This window comes from Mytilus edulis, chromosome 4 (assembly GCF_963676685.1).
Source record: "Mytilus edulis chromosome 4, xbMytEdul2.2, whole genome shotgun sequence".
NCBI classification, from domain to species: Eukaryota; Metazoa; Mollusca; class Bivalvia; order Mytilida; family Mytilidae; genus Mytilus; species Mytilus edulis.
The window spans coordinates 34,262,474-34,283,782 of NC_092347.1; the positions used below are offsets into that span (position 1 = coordinate 34,262,474).

Sequence of the window (21,309 nt, forward strand, 5' to 3'; positions counted from 1 at the left end):
AAAACTGGATCTGTCCCTAATAAAGGTAGCACAATATGCCCCTCCTCCACTGATTTTCATCAAAGCTTTATAGAGTTTACACTGATAATTGTCTCTATCTATTTCACTTTCCCTTGAGCTGGAATTTTACCTTGTTAGGTAGGATATCTGTTACTTTATCTGGAAGTGTAATGGGATGTGGTCTATCTATTGAGAAGGAAACGTTGTCATCTGGACTAATTTTACATCTAAACTTCTTCAACAAAGACAACAATCTAGCATGTCTGTAATTAAAACAAATAACCAAAATGTATGAAGATAATACATTTGTACAATGTTTGGCATAAAAATTAATTGCAGCTATTAACTATTGTTACAATTACAGCATGTTTAACAACCTTGACTACCAATTAGAGCCTCACATAGTTTCTGCAGCAAACAGTGCTTCTTCGTGCATTATAAAAAGAAAGCAAATGGTATTTGTATTATGATTTTTTTTTATCAACCCCTTCAACATGTTCAAAACTGATTCTTATAGTCATGTTTTTGATGGCTTTTATTGTAAATCTAACCTACCTCTTTGTGAGTGAATGTGTTTCCATAAATCTAAAGAGTTTGTCTAAATCTTCTAGAGGAAGCTGCATTCTAGCCTCCTACAAAGGGTTTCAATCAATAATGAACTTGCTTTTGAAACAAAGAACAAAATGTTAGAAGAGACAAAGTGGTTGTGTATCAATAAATTTATCAAATGTACAGCTGAAACAAATGAATGATAATAGAGAACAAACATGTGGTTCAATAAAGGTATATGTTTTATTAAAGTCTTTGTATTCTATTTGTATGCATATTACTTACAAATACTAACAGCAATGTGTATAGATATATATATTTAATGTTAATAAGGCCATCATAAGGTATCAGTGCTTGACATTTTCATTTTCATCGATTAAATAGATTTCAATAAAATTTAAAAACAAAACTGTATCTGAAATCGAGATTACTTAGTACCACTGCTTCATTTCCCAGATTTGTACTTATCTATAAGGTCTTAATAAGATATCACAATAGACTTGCTCTCATGCAGTAATCAGTGCTCTATCAGTACTACATGATACTAACCTCAACATTATCAGCCAGTAACAGTTCCACCCGACGACAAGAAATGGTATCACAAATCCTAGAAACCGCTAAATGGTGAGTGTTTAAAAACTTATCAATTAGCAAAGTGATTAAAGCTCCTGTCTGAGACAGATGAATAGCCTCTAAACACTTTAAAGTTCTTTTTATCACTGACGGTCTGGTTACATTGCCACACCTGGCATGAATGGCTTGGATAAATAGACTGCTTGCTGCTGGGTTTCTGTGTATAGCACTACAATGTAAATATGGGATTAATTCAAAATTTCAAAACCTTTCAGAAGTTTGGGTCCTCAATGCTCTTAAACTTTGTGCTTTATTTGACCTTTTTAATTTTTTTTATACAAGCTTCACTAATCTTTTGTAAACAAATCCTGGTTCTGGTGCACAAAATTAAATCCTGGTATCTATAAGTTTATTTAGTATACAGATGCATATAGCATTAGAAATTTTTTTTGTGTAAGGTATATTTTGGTGCAGTTTGCCTAAGGTTTATTAAGTAATAAGAAGGTTCAGTAACAATTTCGGTTATCCATAAGGAAATATCTACCAATGGGACACTGCTAAATTCTGATTTGGAAATGTATAGATAATATATATTCTAATGCAATTATGTTGTATCAATGGTTCTGATTGAATGACAGTTAGCATAAAATTCTCTATCTCCTTGTCTGTAACTAAGGTAGCCGACATTTTGAATTGCTGAATGTATTGACATGTAATTTCTACAATAATAAGCCAAAAAACTAACATGTCACATCTACAAATCTTCTAAAAGTCAGAAAATGCCCGGTGTTTATGTTTGATGCTGGAAGCATACCAATGACGTCACCTAGTTTAGGGACCAAAGAAGATAACATCTTTTTGCGGAATTTTCTTTAATGAAGATTTTACACTGAAACAATGATTGAAATTTAATTATAAACTTGTTTTGCATTAGAATAGAGATAACTGTATTGTATTTGAAGCTTTGCGGACGTCCATATGTAGTTTTACTGTCACAAATACCCGTTTACCTGTTTCTGCTACGCGTTGCCAGGTAAACTAAATTTGCGACAGTAAAACTACAATACAATACAGTTACCTCTTAATTTAATAAATAAGAAATGTGACATTTTAAAAGTAATACTTCAATGATTATGCACAAAACTTTAATGATCACTAACCTAACAAAGTCCAGAACTGGTGATTCCTGAACCAACTCTATTAAATCTCCAACATGGTTAATCACAAGCCAGGTTAACTGTTCTGCATCGCTCAAATTCTCACACTGAAAAATAAAAAAACCAACTTGTTTCTGCAAATAAACATATTTAATACCGGCATACATTCATCAAACTGGAAATGTCAAAATATATAATTCAAGGAGAACAAGAGGTAACAAATAACCAAAGCCCAACAGTAAGAACAAGTGAAATTGTGAGCTACTGGTGTTACCCCCGCCAAAAGTGGATAATCTTAATAGTGTAAATAATAACACAAAAACAAAACAAGAAGTTGTTGAGTGATGGATCTGGAAAATAGTATTCCCCCACTTTTAATGGGTGCAGAATTATCTAAGTTATAATGAAGATCACAAAGTTGCTGTTATCAGAAATAGATCAAACTCAAATATCAGACTTGGGACGTATTGAAAACAAGAATGTGTCCCCAGTAGACGAACGCCCAACTCGCACTATCATTTTTTATAATAATATAATATGTAGAGACAACAACATCTGGGTTACCGCAAGGTGATAGTTTTATTGAGTCGACATGTTTCGCCGCTAATGCGGCGTCATCAGGACAATATTACAGAGTTTACATGTTCATAAAGTGTATATAATGCGGTTGTATTAATTATGACGTAAAAGAATAAAAGTGAAAGTAAAAATGTAAAAATAGTGTTCATAATGTAGCAAGAATAAAAGTTAAAAATAGAAATAAAACAAATGTTTATCTTGACTGGTATGTTCCGTAGTCACTGTGATTGAGGTTCATATTGTTTGTACTATAGTATCCTGTAGTAAAGCTGTAGTTCACATGGTATGGTTTTGATGATAAATCGCGGTAGTTTTCAAGTCCGACGTAATCTGAGTATTTCTTTAAGATGGCGGATGTTTCTTCTGAATCCTTCTCCTTCGTTGGCGGTGCGGTGAAGGTGGTGTCTTGTTCATCTTCGTCTGATGACAAGTAGAGGTCGTTTACTAAAATACTTGAAGGGTGGGTGGTCTTCTTCTGTTGTTTTTCTGTCATTCTTCTTGTGGCTTCGTCCCCAACGATTAAGTTGAATTTGGGGGTCCTGGTGCGGGCTTCTGGTGGTGGTGTCCATTTTTTAACTTTTTCTGCCATTTCGCGTGGGGTTTTCTGTTGTATGATTAAATCGTCTGCATATTCCATTTCATGTTTTAGTTTGAGGTGCCGTATGGCTATGTCCTTTCTTAGAAATTTTGATTGGCACCATTGGCAGCGGTATTCCGTTATAGTGGCTCCGTGATAAATGTTGTAGTGTCTTCGCATCGATTGTAATGTCTTGAATTTTTTGCTGCATTTTGTGCAGAATATTGTGATGGGGTCTGTTGGTCTTTGCCTCGGGGTGATTTTGGTGTTTGCCATTTGGTCAGACCCTGAGATTTCACTGGTCACATATCATTTTTTATCTTCAATGGACTGTGACATTTGGGTAAAAACTCTAATTTGGCATTAAAATTGGAAAGACCATATTATAGGGAACATGTGTATTAAGTTTGAAGTTGATTGGATTTCAACTTCATCAAAAACTACCTTGACCAAAAAATTTAACCTGTAGCGGGACAGACAGACAGATGGACGAACGAACGGATGGACAAACGAACGGACGCACAGATCAGAAAACATAATGCCCTTCTACTATGGTAGGTGGGGCATAAGGGGCATAAATAATTGACTTGCTATTTAAATTCCATATATAGATCATGCATCAAAGGTTAAACTCACCACATAATCACAAAACAATACCAATCCACCCTGTCTTAAAATCTCTAGATTACAACACTGGGTCAGTGGTGACAGTGGACTCTCCAAATTTAAAGATTGGCTGAAAAATAAAATGACCAAAATATGTAATTTTCCCTTTTTGCAAGGCTTTGCTTATGAAAAGTCAGCCCTTAACCCAAGTAAAAATTAATCAACATATAATTGATACTAATGAAAAATATTTTCAATATGGGATAAAAAGATAATAAATATTTGAAGTTAGAAATACACATCTACATAAGTACAGTTATTTAAGAGAAGCAATATAAAGTTTATCGATAGTATAGCTTAACAATCATAATTACACATTATATAAGAATGATGGATTCTAATTGGTTGGTAGCCAGTGTATTTATCGCATATTCTAACATTTTTTTCTCATTTCAAACCAATATGCATGTTTTTCACAACTGCTGGTGAATTTGCCTCAAATACCATGGTATTTGCCATTTTGAAAATTCCTTTTTTACCCTCTTGAGCATCTTCCCACCAAAAAATTTCGGATATGACGTTACATAAAACAGTGAGCTAACATGTATAAGTACATGTATAATTCCCACAGTTCTATGATAATATCATCTTATCCTCAAAATTATGCAAAAACATGTTAATGAATTACAACTTTCAAGTAAAAAAAAATATATCTACACCTGTACAGAGTTTTAATCCCAAACTATTCCATGTAATTAAACAGATATATCATGTTATAGAGGGTTATTTGGGAAAAATACCAGTCTTGGGCCCGAATTGTCCTCTCCTCGCCTAGCTCAAGAAATTTTACAGTCCGTTGACTTGTATTTTTCGCAAATACCCCTCCATAACATGATATATTTGTTCAATATAATATTACAACTTTATTCCTGTAAAACTAATGTATACACTAACCTCATTCCAGGTTTAAGGTATCGTTTGGGAGTCTGCATCACATCAGACCACAGGATCTGATCATCAAAGTTCAACAGAATCAGAATATTACACCACTGTAATGTCAAGGTCGGAGATGTCATGGAGAAGGACAGAAAGTACTGGTTTAATTGTTTGATATTGTACAGACATTCTGGAGATTCCTGACTGGATATATGCATAGAACATGCAGCTACTTTTCTAAACATCCCTACAAGATAAAAATGAAAAATTTTGATTAATTGATGGTGTATAACACTACTCTCAGACTCTTGGCTTTAAAATGGAATTCAGGAAGAGTAACCTTATTGAACATACCACATCTCCTTATTCTTATATAAAATATAGTGTTTTCTTTGCATATTGCATTTTACTTTTTAAAAGACATTATTGTTTTGTTTTTTTCTTTTTGAATAAACCGTTGATACGGCAAACTTAGTACTATATAAACTCTAGGCTGAATATCTTAAAAGAATATTAAGGAAACACCAAATTATGCTCTGATATGTATTACAGTAAACATTGCAATAATTTCATTTCTGTCACTTCGGAGATGAGCAGTTTTACATATTCAATGTATCTTTAATATTGTTTTCAATAAAGAAAAATATGAAATAAACAGAGTTTCAGTTAGTGTTCTATATATCTTACTAACATGATTGAAACATATGTGTAATATACAATAGAAGTTGTGAGAGCTGTATCATTAGAAAGTCACATGACTCCATCCCTGTTATCCCACGATTCCTATTTATAACTTACTAACCTGATTGAAACATATGTGTAATATACAATAGAAGTTGTGAGAGCTGTATCATTAGAAAGTCACATGACTCCAGGGCTTCCAAAACAGTCATATATTCCGGACATTTGATTAATGTCCAGTAAAAGTCCGGCTGGGCAAAGCATGAAACGGTCATATACATTTTAGTTTTCAAGGCTTTTTCGGTCATTTTAACATAATTCACGATCTTTTTGACCCAACCTTTTGCCTTTAACATCTACACATTTCCGGTCATAAAAGTGACATGATGATTAATTACTATCAAAACAACCCCTACTTCAATACTTTCTAATTTTAATCAAGGCTAATTAGTTGTTGGACAGGTGATATCTACCTGTTCAGGTGACAGGTAAACTATGTTCAGTACCGGACATCGTATAAATTGATCGGTCTATTCACAATTATTTTCTTACATTTCAGCGGTTTGTAGCTCATTGATTTAGTCCAAAAGATTAAAATTATAAGAAATTAGTTTATCTACATGATTTGATAAAAAAAATTTAAAAGGTTTAAATGAAATATCGTCAGAACTACGTCGAATGAACTAGAACACGTGTGCACATGTGCAAAGGTGGGAAATTTATTATGCATCCTTTATTTCTTCAAAATGCTAAAATTATCATTGATACCTGTATCTAAATGTTCATTTCAAGCATTTTGTTGAAGAAATAATGTGGAAAGAGCTTCTTCACTCTGTCATGCTTTGCAAACGTACACGGATTTTACGTATCCGTTTATGGTCCATGTTTTACCATTGTCAAGTCAACTTCCGGTTTTAGAAAAACGTGATTTTAAAAACGAAAATGAAGTTTTTGACATGTCATTTTGCACAAATAAATAGTCTATGGCAGATATGAGCACGCTGATGTGCACACTTTGAATGATGCACTGCCAATTTAACCGTTTACATCCAAACATCCAAAACAAAGTAAATTTTAAAATCGTTTTTTAATCTAATGTCATTATCATTGGAATGGCCATCTGATTACCATAATTGCCTTTTGTGACTTAGTCTTAAGGGATTAAAATCGGGATCAGATATAAAATGTCCGGCTGGCTCAAATGTTTTTTGGAAGCCCTGCATGATGACTCCATCCCTGTTATCTCACGATTCCTATTTATAACTTACTAACCTGATTGAAACATATGTGTAATATACAATAGAAGTTGTGAGAGCTGTATCATTAGAAAGTCACATGACTCCATCCCTGTTATCTCACGATTCCTGTTTATAACTTACTAACCTGATTGAAACATATGTGTAATATACAATAGAAGTTGTGAGAGCTGTATCATTAGAAAGTCACATGACTCCATCCCTGTTATCTCACGATTCCTATTTATAACTTACTTACCTGATTGAAACATATGTGTAATATACAATAGAAGTTGTGAGAGCTATATCATAAGAAAGTCACATGACTCCATCCCTGTTATCCCACGATTCCTATTTATAACTTACTTACCTGATTGAAACATATGTGTAATATACAATAGAAGTTGTGAGAGCTGTATCATTAGAAAGTCACATGACTCCATCCCTGTTATCCCACGATTCCTATTTATAACTTACTTACCTGATTGAAACATATGTGTAATATACAATAGAAGTTGTGAGAGCTGTATCATTAGAAAGTCACATGAATCCATCCCTGTTATCTCACGATTCCTATTTATAACTTACTAACCTGATTGAAACATATGTGTAATATACAATAGAAGTTGTGAGAGCTGTATCATTAGAAAGTCACATGACTCCATCCCTGTTATCTCACGATTCCTATTTATAACTTACTAACCTGATTGAAACATATGTGTAATATACAATAGAAGTTGTGAGAGCTGTATCATTAGAAAGTCACATGACTCCATCCCTGTTATCTCACGATTCCTATTTATAACTTACTTACCTGATTGAAACATATGTGTAATATACAATAGAAGTTGTGAGAGCTGTATCATTAGAAAATCACATGACTCCATCCCTGTTATCCCACAATTCCTATTTATAACTTACTAACCTGATTGAAACATATGTGTAATATACAATAGAAGTTGTGAGAGCTGTATCATTAGAAAGTCACATGACTCCATCCCTGTTATCTCACGATTCCTATTTATAACTTACTTACCTGATTGAAACATATGTGTAATATACAATAGAAGTTGTGAGAGCTGTATCATTAGAAAGTCACATGACTCCATCCCTGTTATCCCACGATTCCTATTTATAACTTACTAACCTGATTGAAACATATGTGTAATATACAATAGAAGTTGTGAGAGCTGTATCATTAGAAAGTCACATGACTCCATCCCTGTTATCCCACGATTCCTATTTATAACTTACTAACCTGATTGAAACATATGTGTAATATACAATAGAAGTTGTGAGAGCTGTATCATTAGAAAGTCACATGACTCCATCCCTGTTATCTCACGATTCCTATTTATAACTTACTAACCTGATTGAAACATATGTGTAATATACAATAGAAGTTGTGAGAGCTGTATCATTAGAAAGTCACATGACTCCATCCCTGTTATCTCACGATTCCTATTTATAACTTACTTACCTGATTGAAACATATGTGTAATATACAATAGAAGTTGTGAGAGCTGTATCATTAGAAAGTCACATGACTCCATCCCTGTTATCCCACAATTCCTATTTATAACTTACTAACCTGATTGAAACATATGTGTAATATACAATAGAAGTTGTGAGAGCTGTATCATTAGAAAGTCACATGACTCCATCCCTGTTATCTCACGATTCCTATTTATAACTTACTTACCTGATTGAAACATATGTGTAATATACAATAGAAGTTGTGAGAGCTGTATCATTAGAAAGTCACATGACTCCATCCCTGTTATCCCACGATTCCTATTTATAACTTACTAACCTGATTGAAACATATGTGTAATATACAATAGAAGTTGTGAGAGCTGTATCATTAGAAAGTCACATGACTCCATCCCTGTTATCCCACGATTCCTATTTATAACTTACTAACCTGATTGAAACATATGTGTAATATACAATAGAAGTTGTGAGAGCTGTATCATTAGAAAGTCACATGACTCCATCCCTGTTATCCCACGATTCCTATTTATAACTTACTAACCTGATTGAAACATATGTGTAATATACAATAGAAGTTGTGAGAGCTGTATCATTAGAAAGTCACATGACTCCATCCCTGTTATCTCACGATTCCTATTTATAACTTACTAACCTGATTGAAACATATGTGTAATATACAATAGAAGTTGTGAGAGCTGTATCATTAGAAAGTCACATGACTCCATCCCTGTTATCTCACGATTCCTATTTATAACTTACTTACCTGATTGAAACATATGTGTAATATACAATAGAAGTTGTGAGAGCTGTATCATTAGAAAGTCACATGACTCCATCCCTGTTATCCCACAATTCCTATTTATAACTTACTAACCTGATTGAAACATATGTGTAATATACAATAGAAGTTGTGAGAGCTGTATCATTAGAAAGTCACATGACTCCATCCCTGTTATCTCACGATTCCTATTTATAACTTACTTACCTGATTGAAACATATGTGTAATATACAATAGAAGTTGTGAGAGCTGTATCATTAGAAAGTCACATGACTCCATCCCTGTTATGCCACGATTCCTATTTATAACTTACTAACCTGATTGAAACATATGTGTAATATACAATAGAAGTTGTGAGAGCTGTATCATTAGAAAGTCACATGACTCCATCCCTGTTATCCCACGATTCCTATTTATAACTTACTAACCTGATTGAAACATATGTGTAATATACAATAGAAGTTGTGAGAGCTGTATCATTAGAAAGTCACATGACTCCATCCCTGTTATCTCACGATTCCTATTTATAACTTACTAACCTGATTGAAACATATGTGTAATATACAATAGAAGTTGTGAGAGCTGTATCATTAGAAAGTCACATGACTCCATCCCTGTTATCCCATGATTCCTATTTATAACTTACTAACCTGATTGAAACATATGTGTAATATACAATAGAAGTTGTGAGAGCTGTATCATTAGAAAGTCACATGACTCCATTCCTGTTATCCCACGATTCCTGTTAATGGCATCAACACATCTACCAATTATCTGTATCAGAAACCTAAAAAAGAAAAAATATCTGACAGAATTTTGAAAAAAAATTGTCATATTTTCATCCAGTTGCAACTTTTTCCCTTCAGTTATTTTGCAGGAAAATAATAAGCCAAAGCACCCTTCATAAATGCTTTTCTTATCTCATGTTTATTTGTCACTTAAATCTAGTAAGCTTGAAAAAATCCTTTTCTAATTTCATGGAGACCTAACAAAAACTGGAGACATTAACACAACAACAAAGGATGACAGCCCTTTTGTCTGTAAAACTGCATACCCTCCCTAACTTTGTTTTTTATGTATCAAAAAAAATGACAAGATTTTGAAATAGAATCAGGGAATTACACATTCAACTTCTTCAGTTCTAATCACTTACCAAGCTATAGTTTCCTCTGGAGTGAAGGCCAATACCAATAGTCTCTCCTCCTCTGATAGTTCTGAGGCAGTCACTTTAAACACAGTTAGCTTTAATTTTAACTCCTGCATCCTGGTCAGAATAACTTCCTCCTTTGAGTGAGCCATCAGCACCCTTAGTAAAGATAAAACCATACACAGCCATCGCTGCAGACTCTCAACAGAACCCTGTAAAGCAAAGTAAATAAAAATCATCAAAGATACCAGCCTTATTAAATAATTTTATATGTCATACTGTGGATTAATTTATTTTGGGTGGGTACCAAATTTTGTGGATATTTAATTTCGTGGTTTTGCTGAACTGCACGCAAGCAATTAAAAAATTTGCTATTCGTTGAACATTAAAATTCCTGGTTCACCTGTATTCATGAAATCCACGAAAAATTGGTGTCCAACGAAAAATAATAAATCAACAGTATGTGGTTTGATTTTTGAAAAGTTGAAAAGCTATGAAGACCAAATGTTCCACTAGATTTTCCCATATACAGCTAAATTAGTCGCCACAAATTATTGGATATATCTGTAGGATTCGGAACCGTGATGGTCACGCTGAAGTGTGATGGTCCTCGCTGAAGTGCAACGGTTTACACCCTGAAGTGTGATGGTGGCATTGTGACGCTAGCTTTGTTGATAGCTACGCTGAAGTGCGATTTTGGTTATGCTGACGTGGGATGGTCTGTCTGTGACATTGATTATACAAGCAAAATAGACACAAGATGTTTAAATGTTTAAAGGAGCAACCATTTAACTTTTAAAGGGGGGATATGGTATTTGTCTTGATCAGAATTTGTTTTTCATGCAATGCGCTAACATTTTTTGTATAGTTTTTCGATGCATTTATTTAAAAGAACTATATTAAGAAATAACACAATAAAAGGTACTGGAAAAATCTTGGATTCAAAATAAATTTTTTGTCAGTCGTTCCCTTAGATTTGACAACCGTAGTTTTCCATCCTTGTATTTTGTAAATCTTTTAACTTCTGTTCAGGTCAAATATTTTTTTTTAATGTTTTTTAATCTAATTTCATATATGTTTTCTGATTAGCATGCATTAATATGGGGATGCTAAATTGCTAAGAAGTACACATAGGAACCAGTCATGTTGTAGACAATTTTCACAATAGCCACAATAAAATAATATTTGAGCGACGGTGTTATTACAAATCAGGATCTATCTCGTAAATAAAACAACATTATACCAACTTGATAGTTCAAAACATTGCTTATACTAGCAATTTTATTTTATTAAGTTGTCCATATGTTGCTTATTTAAAGATAACTCAAAGTTAATATATAAAAGATAAATATAAATTATTTATAGTGCAAAAAGTTTGTGGCATAACTCCAAACACTGGTTTGCCCATTTGCTGGTCAAGTTTATCTTTCATGGGTTTGCTTCCAATAAATTGCCTCCACATATAATGCAACAAACTTTCCAGGACTTGAAATGTTCGTTCCTTTCTTTTTCACTCCCTTTCCTCATTTAGCATGAAACCTTCATCTACAACCCTATCATCCTGCTTCGAATCTATGTTGTATTTGAAAATGTCACAATATTTTAGCGTCATGCTCCATCGCACCTCAGCATAGGGACCATGGTACTTCAGTGTGGACCATCGCACTTCAGTGTCCCCATCGCACCTCTGAGTCCTACATATCTTATCATATTTGCTTATTCATGTAGTTCCTTAATTTTTTTTATACAATTAGAGAAAAATATTGATCACACACATCAAAACGTACTGTGCATTGGGTATATTGGCTTTAGACAGAGAATGATAAAATTAAGAAACACCAATTCAAAATAAATCTCAAATTCATTGTGCTTGACATTTTAACAGAGAAAAAATTCAGAGCTGACATTGAACTAAAATAATTCTCTGTTCAAATTGTTTTTGTAATCTCATATATTTTTTTTGTTCTATGAAACTTTCTATTTTACATTTTGGATATTCAGTACTTGTATTTAATTTACTTTTCTTATTTCATTTAAACAAATGTACAGGAAAAGCCTACAGACAGACAGGATAGAAGGACATTGAAACAAGTGTAAAACAATGATTTTATCTGTTATAATTACAAACAATTATCTCACTAATAAAGTGAACAACACATGTAATTACATGTAATTATTCCACTAATATACTGTTAAACACTGATTCCATCTATTATACACATGTAATTACATGTAATCATCCCACTAATAAAGTGTTACATTTTTACAGCTTTATCTTTTTTTGTTTTAATATCATTTGTAAAATATGGAATTATTTGATATTTTATAAAATTCATTCCCTATATTTTTTGAATGAGAAAAGCATAATGTTATTCACAAACATCTAACATACTAAACAAAGCATGTATAAGTTTTTGACAGAGTATGACCAAATTAAAGAACCCTTTGTACAAAATAAATCTGAATCTCTATGTGCTTGACATTTTGACCAATCAGAGAAACCAATACAGATTTTATGGGCGATGTTAAAATAAAATAATGCATGATTTTGATTTTTTTTTTAAATCTCATATATAATGTTTCTAATGCAGCAATTATTTTAGTGCTCTTATAATTTACAGTTTGGATATTCAGTACTGAATTTTGGTCTATTTGACTCCATACTCTAACTTTCATGATCCAAGATTAAATAAATGTACAGGAAAAGCCTGAAGACAGACAGGAAAGGAGGACATTGAAACTAGTGTAAAACAATGATTTTATCTGTTATAATTACAAACAATTATCTCACTAATAAAGTGTACAACACATGTAATTACATGTAATTATTCCACTAATAAAGTGTTACATTTCTACAGCTTCAATCTTTTTTGTTTATCATGTGTGAAATTTAATACTAGTAAATCATTTTTTCTACAGTTTATGGAATGGGAATTTAATTATATATGGTTATCATTTCTAATCATGCTTGTATAAACATCACACAAAGTAACCATATTACAAAAATATTAATTATCAAAACAATTCAAAAGTCATATTTTGAAATTTTAACAACATATTCATTTCACAAATTATTAAAAAAGTACAAAATGTGTGTTATTTCTCCCCCCCCCCCCCCCAACCCCAACCCCCACCCCCAATACACACATCCTTGTGTTCCATTCTGTTTTCCCCCTATACACATCATAATTTGTCTTTGAGTATATGTCACAATGATTTGTTCAGATGCTTTCTGTTTTCTAGAGAAAAAATATGTTCAAATGACTGCTTGCAAATCGTCTAGTGGTAAAAAAAAATCAATCTTTAAAGTCAACAGTGGTTTACATTTGATTTTGAATAAGCCAATAAAAAATTCTAATTATGCCTTTTTTTCAATGCAAATATTTTCAATCCAAATAAGGGAGATAATCAAATATTATATAAATTTTACTAAAATTCAGAAGACACAGGCTCTTAAAACCCCTGAAACCACTTCCAAATGTCTGAATTTTGAACGTTTAATTCTACAAATAATTTACTATATATTCATATTATGTAACCCCATAAATGAAAAACAATTAAAGCAAATTGAATTCTCAACAAAACTGTCAAAAATATCAACATTCCCCAACTTAAGCATCTTCTTATACTTATTTTAAATTCATAAACAATTCTGACATCAAAAGATGTACACAAAAGCAATTGTACCTATTTTAAATATTCCTAAATCTGAATTTTTTCGCTACTTTTAACCTCTTAATCATCACAAATGTCAAAGAAACTTTATTTCCAATTTGTATATATTATTAAAATTTTCAAAATGAATTACTATTATTCTTTGAATAAAGATTTGAAATATTGAAAACAAACACACTCACTGAACAAGTACTATTCACAGTTAAAATGAAATAAAATAACACCAAAAAACATACGTGCACTTTTAATTTTTAACAGTAATAAGTAAAATACTACACTAAATTTTTTTTTATTTCTTTGCTGTTAAACAACTTTCTTTTTCATATTAATTTTTTTTTAATTTGAGTGGGTTTTTTTTTTAATAAACTTGCAATTTTTAATATTTTATAAACTATTTTGTTCATTTCATATGTAAAATTAAAATATGAATAGAAAAAACCTGCTTCAGGCAGTGCTTTTCTTTAGTTAATTGACCAATACTGTATTAACACCTATACATATCATCTGACTATTGGAAAATAATTACTGCACCTCATTGACCAATCAAATTGATTTATTAATTCAAAATCCTGTTACAATGTAATTATTCTTTAATTACTGGTCATCAGATTATTATTCCAAACTAATATAAATATGACAACTTTCAGAATTACAGTACAAACATTTTCTACTTCAATATCATCACAGATAATCATAAGTAGTTTTTATAGATAAACATTAAGATGGAATATACAAACCAATCTACTCCTTTCTTCAATGGAGGTTTTCCTGGATTCATCTACGAATCTCATCACAGTCTACCTGGATTTGCAAGTTATCCACATGTTTATAAAAGTATAGCTAAAAATCAACCATTGAGTGACAAGGCCAAGGCATTTACTATTGATGCTCTGTTGGGAGGTAAACAGGAAAATAAGAAAGTCAAGATACAACAACAGTATTCTGGTTGTAATCAAATATCTAAAGATCTGCTCAGCTTTGGGAATATTTCACCTGTGAAGCCACAAGGTACATCAATAAAACAAGAGCCTAGAATGAGAATAGCAGACAACAAAGTAACAATAAGAAGCCATACAAACAGTTATCTGCCCTTGAAAACTGAAGATGGATCTGAAAGTCACATGCTACCTTACAAAAACTTTCTGCCTATTGCACCATACTTCAGTCCGATAATGACTAGTGGACTTTTCAGAACAGAAGAATGTTACAGTCCAATGACAAATGAAGGTCAAGGAACACCTGCAGGACTGAAATGTATGTACACGACTCCTGTCAACTCACTAAAGAGATGCAGCAACATGAACAACAGCAATGTATCTACACCAGAGTCAAAGAATACCAGTTTATTATCAACAGAAGGATATTTCAGCCCAAATGATGAAGGTTATGTTTCCTGTTTTGGAGGTAGGAAAGTTGTGTCTTCTGTCAACAGACGACATGATAGACCACACCCATATTTGTCATCAAGACAAAATCTGACAACACCTGATAAAACTGACTCAAAACTACCGGTACCCTTTCTATCAGGTAAGTGATCTATATTTCATATACTAATTTAGTATTAGTCAGCAGAGAAGTTTAAAAAAAATACATGCTCAAAAGGCCTTGTACAATAAACAAAGAAAATGTTGAGGTCACATGGACATATACTCAACATCTCCTTTTATATGTATCATCTGATGTGAATAATTTTGAGTAAAAATGTATTCATTCTATATAGCCAGTTACTAAAATATCAAATTAGATTTTTTTTAAATGTTTGTAACTTAGTTTTGATGTTAAATAAAAACAAATATTCACATAAAACTCTAAATGTACATGTATGTCATAGCTGTACAAAAATGTAAGTGATTGCAAACTGACATGATTTCAAAGAAAAAGTTATCATTTAATAAACAACAATAACAAAAATAAAACCCATTCCCCCCATAAAAACATAACAAAATCTTTACAACTGTATCATTATTGTAGAAACCCAACAACACACATTAGGAAAATCAGCTAAAGGAAAGAGAAACAGAACAGCATTTACAGCAGTTCAGTTACATGCTCTGGAAATGGAATTCACCAAACAGCAATACCTAGTGGGAGCGGAAAGGTTAGTCTATATTTGTTTATTAGCTCATAGATTATTTGAATAACTTATCTCCTCCTATTTCTTCTTTTCCAATCTTTTTTTTTTACAACAAACAATTCCCTACACATTCAAGAAATCTTGATGCCTAATAGCTGAAACTTAAAATAATTTTCTGCATCTAAGTATGTAGCTTTCTTAATCAAATTATGCTTAATAATGATTGCAAGTAAATGGTCCAATTAAACATTTTTTGCATGAAAATCATTAGGAGGATTTACATTGTTTAACTCCAGAGCTTTTGTAAGTGTGGAACATGGAAGTTCATAAACATTGATAAATACCACTTGACATAAATCCAAGGTATAAATCATACTAAAATTTTCTCTTTTGTTTCAGAATTGAATTTGCAGCATCCCTCAACCTGACTGTATTACAAGTTAAAGTCTGGTTCCAAAACAGAAGAATTAAATGGAGAAAGGAACAGTTGGAACAGGGAACATTCAACTGAACAAAACAGTAAACTCAGATGTACAACAAATACATGGCATCCATGCCCTGGAAAAGTGAATATCAAAGGGCATCCAAGCCCTTGAAAAGTGCATATGAAAGATATGGAGAACTGAAATATATTCAGTACACAGTGAGGATCACAGCTACAAGGAAGGATAACATTACCATGGTAACAAGACATACGAACTTCCAAGTATATTTTATGAAAAAGTCATGGAGTTTGTAGACTAGTATCAAATCATGAACAGTTATTGCAAATTACATCCTTTCAGATACTGCAGAGTCTTAAACAATGTTACCAAATGTTTTATGAAAAAAACAATGCATCATGGGAAGATATGAACCAGTGTGGAAGTGACCTCTGCTTTATTTATAGTGCTATTTTGTTTTTGTTATTTTGATTGAAAAAATGATAATGTATGACATGTTCTGACAATAAATCTATTGAAAAACATTTATAGTATATCAATTTCTGCCATTAATCTGGACTACCAACTGTAATGCACACAGGATTTTAACAGTGCAGCTAGTTTGTGTATCTCGGTTATCTCCCTTGATATTATTTTACTCACCAAGTTATCAGGGGTTTGTAACAATGTCTTCAGCAATATATCTACTGGTCTGAATACAATAGGAGCCAGGGATTCAAACAATCTGTGTAATACATCTAAAGAAGCAGCATTATCCATGTTTATCTGAAAAACATGTCATTTGATGTCCATGAAATCAGGCTAATAATCAGAGTTATACAGGGTCATGTGACCATCACAATACACACACACTTATCATCTACTGCTAGTGTATTTTTTTTACTGTTTTTCAGTTTGTGCCAATATAGATGTCTCTTTTTTTTCACATTTGATTCAAAATGAACCAGGGAGGGCACTTTCCTGGGCAGGCTTGTGTAAAACACCAGTAATTTTAGTTGATTATCTTTTCCCCCAATGTATGCTATCAATGCTGACATTATGTTTACTTGATAGGAAATCTGCATCTGAGTGTCAATGAATATCAGTTAAAACAGTTAAACAGTTTTAACACATGTCATCCGTCTTTCTTACCTGTCTTCGCAGACCCTACTATCAACTTCTCCAAACTAACCTGTTGTCTAGCTAGAGAGGGTAATATAACATCAGTAATCTGTCTAGACAATCGTTTCCATCTCTCCTCACTTTCTTTATGACTTTGTTGTAATACAATGACTAGGATGTCTAAAGTCTACAAAATATTTTCACTTATGTATTCATTTTCTGATTAATTTTTCCCGAATATATGTGAAAAACAAAACTTTTGTCATGTTTTGTTGGAGCAGTGGTCTGTATCTTTAAAAGAATTTATTTCCTAATCTGATATATTAAATGGATTATATATATTTAAACAGAGACTTAATGATTTCTTGTTTTATTTGATGTTTCCCTAAAGTTCCATATACCCAAAGTGTCCCCTACTTTTATTTGAAGTGAAAGAATAAATCCTTAATACAAAAAAAATCATTATTACCAGTTTGTCACAATTTTATTAAAAGAAAATTACTGATTAAACATGTTTTGTTTAATTAGTTTTGCAACATAACTTTGTTTTAGAATTTTTCTTTGAATTTTTCTTAGAATTTTGTGAACTTTTAACAAAGTAAACTACCATGAAATGTCCCATGGTTAGATTGATTGGTGTTAAACACGACCTATTGTGCTATTTTTTGGCAGTCAGTTTTTAAAGATGGAGGAAGCCAAAGTGCCCAGAGAGAACCACAGACTTTCGGAAGGAAAATCCACAATCCTAATCAATTAAGATTGGAGTCAAGCACACTTGCTAAGTGTGGGTTTAAAACCAAAAATCCCAGTGTTAACAGGTTAATGATGCTTTAGTTCAACTACCTTGACTGCTTAGCCACTAAGGTCTCTAAAATATCCCAAAACCTTACCTGATAGTATTGGATGAGTCTGAGTAACATGGACACTATAACTTCTCTCTGTGTTTCTAAATCTTTACTAATGTCAGCCTTGTTCACTCCTCGTAACAAGAACAAATCATATACAATGGGCTTCAAGGCAGGAATAGCTGAAATAACCAAGTTTGATATGAGATGTGTTGCCTGGCAAAAAACATTCAATGCTGTTATTGTTTTTCATGAAATGATGGATCAATTCTAAATGACCTGTAAATCTGATTTTCAAAATGTTGTTTTATAAAAAAATTCACAAAAACTAAATTTTATTGCCTTACAGAAGTCAAAAATTTGTGTCAAATAGCTTAAATTTTGAAAAAAACATTAAAAATATGTATGCCATGTTCATGTATAGTTAGAAGTCTGCTAAACCTTGTATATCAACACTGTATGATAAATTGGTTTCATATTTTAGCACTGAAATCAAATAAAATATTGTTTATGGAGTTTTTGAAGCCAAACAAGGACAAAGTTATCAAAATTCAAATTATTCAGTCTATTGCTTTTTGATTCATTTTTTGGGGTTGTTTTATGGTCCATTTTTCTGGTTTACTTTTTTGTCCATTTTAGATGGATGTAGATAACAACATAACTGTTACAAAAGACTTCATTTTTCCAAAAACTGGATACATTTTTCCAAAACTGGATAATGTATTTTTTAATTCTGCAGTTTTTATGTGTCTTATATTGTAATTGCAAAGAATAAAAATATCACATTTGACAACAATGGCAATATTTACCATGTGTAACAGGATCCAGTCCACTGGCCATTATCCCATCACATAACTGTATAATCTTAGGCATCATTATCACTGATTTACTGTGGAATTTCTCATAGGACAACATAACCAGGAAGTTAAATATATTAGGTATCAGATCTTCTGAATCTCTGAAAGGGAAAGTAGAACCAAGTGTAAACAACGTAACCAGGAAGTTAAATATGTTAAATATATTAGGTATCAGATCTTCTGAATCTCTGAAATAGAAAGTAGAACCAAGAGTAAACAACATAACCAGGAAGTTAAATATGTTAAATATGTTAGGTATTAAATCTTCTGAAACTCTGAAATGGAAAGTAGAACCAAGAGTAAACAACATAACCAGGAAGTTAAATATGTTAGGTATTAAAAATCATCTGAATACCTGAGAGAGATGGTAGAACCAAGTGTAAAACAAGAAGTTAAATATATTAGGTATAAGTTCTTCTGAATCTCTCAAATGGAAAGTAGAACCAAGTGTGAAACAAAATGAAAACATCTAAAGTATCCGCTTTTTTTTTGCAAAAACTGAGGGTAAAAAAACTGGCTAGTCGAGCTTTAAAACAATCATAGTTCTAACAATATGCACACTTTAAGTATACGTAAAACAATCAACATAGTATAAAAGTTCCAGCTTGAAATCCTAGATTTTAAAACTGCATTTTATGTATGCACAATTTGTTGAATACATTTTATCTGTATTATCTACCTGATCTGTCCCTCCTCTATGAACTCAAACTGTTTGATGATAAAACCTATGAAGACCTGGTCTGAATCCAATAAACAATAGTTGACCCTCAGTTGTATCAGCTGTGAGAGGAGGTCCAACACTTGTCTTTGTAGTGGTACCACACTAGTCACTGTGTACTGTTTCAGGGCCTTTATCACTAAAGGTTCAAACAGACGAATATATGCTGCTATGGCTGACTGAAAAAAAAAGGGAAAATAAGCATTTAATGGTTTATTGAAAGTTCATGAGACAGCATAAACCGCAGTAGTTTGTTTAGATATAAAAAATGTGGCAAACATTATCAGATCTTCAAAAACAGTTTGTTTACCCTCAACAGTTTTCTTTTATGCATTACACTGATATCAATTGACAATTTCTTCTTATTTTCATATTTCAAGCAATGTATGGAATTGATGAACTACTCAATTCAATTGAAGATTTTATAGATTTAGATCATGCAACAAACAAATAAACAATGCATAACATGTCTACCTTATCTGTTTTACTGCTCGGCTTCAAAATGGCTGGTATCTTTCTCTCCACACATTTTCGAATCCAGTTCAAACTACTATAATATATTAAAACAACAGATTTAGATTATTCCAGAAACAAGAATGTGTCCTCAGTACACGAATGCCCCACTCGCACTATCATTTTCTATGTTCAGTGGACCGTGAAATTGGGGTAAAATCTCTAATTTGGCATTAAAATTAGAAAGATCATATCATAGGGAACATGTGTACCAAGTTTGAAGTCGATTGGACTTCAACTTCATCAAAAACTACCTCGACCAAAAACTTTAACCTGAAGCGGGACAGACGGACGAACGAACGAACGAACGAACGGACGAACGAACGAACGAACGAACGGACGAACGAACGGACGAACGAACGGACGCACAGACCAGAAAACATAATGCCCCTCTACTATCGTAGGTGGGGCATAAATATTAAACTGGGGAGCTTAATGACATATTTTGTAAACTGCTACTATATAGTAAAATCTGCTCTAATATCATGCAAATGTCCAGCGACAAATTTATCAAAGTGGTTCCTCCATCATGCATAATTTTGTGAGAAAAAAAGATTAATACAAAAAAATGTCCATTCTCCAACAAAAACAAGTGATATAGTATTTAAAATTAATAGTTGAAAAGTTACTCTGTAAGTGATGTGCTGAATAAAATTTGTATATCACAAAAAAAACAGATTATAGTTTTTTTGTTATTGATTAAATGAAATACTATTAGTTGTGATACGTTGAATGTCACATTTAGCTTCAGGTTTTACCCTGTCCCGTAA

At 32.3% G+C, this 21,309-nt stretch overlaps 1 protein-coding gene across 1 annotated transcript in view; it reads right to left on the reverse strand.

Moving 5' to 3' along the window:
* Positions 1-21,309, reverse strand: part of LOC139519538 (huntingtin-like) — a 68,940-nt gene that overhangs the window by 22,051 nt on the left and 25,580 nt on the right. Inside the window, exons 23-36 of the mRNA XM_071311701.1 lie at positions 20,501-20,576; positions 19,988-20,205; positions 19,261-19,409; positions 18,497-18,633; positions 17,677-17,793; positions 17,148-17,270; positions 10,320-10,525; positions 9,817-9,953; positions 4,996-5,224; positions 4,072-4,171; positions 2,283-2,386; positions 1,099-1,351; positions 556-632; positions 131-263 (exon numbers count right to left, since the gene is read on the reverse strand). Of these exons, the coding sequence (XP_071167802.1) occupies positions 131-263; positions 556-632; positions 1,099-1,351; positions 2,283-2,386; positions 4,072-4,171; positions 4,996-5,224; positions 9,817-9,953; positions 10,320-10,525; positions 17,148-17,270; positions 17,677-17,793; positions 18,497-18,633; positions 19,261-19,409; positions 19,988-20,205; positions 20,501-20,576 (2,059 nt within the window). The remainder of the gene's footprint in view (positions 1-130; positions 264-555; positions 633-1,098; positions 1,352-2,282; positions 2,387-4,071; positions 4,172-4,995; positions 5,225-9,816; positions 9,954-10,319; positions 10,526-17,147; positions 17,271-17,676; positions 17,794-18,496; positions 18,634-19,260; positions 19,410-19,987; positions 20,206-20,500; positions 20,577-21,309) is intronic.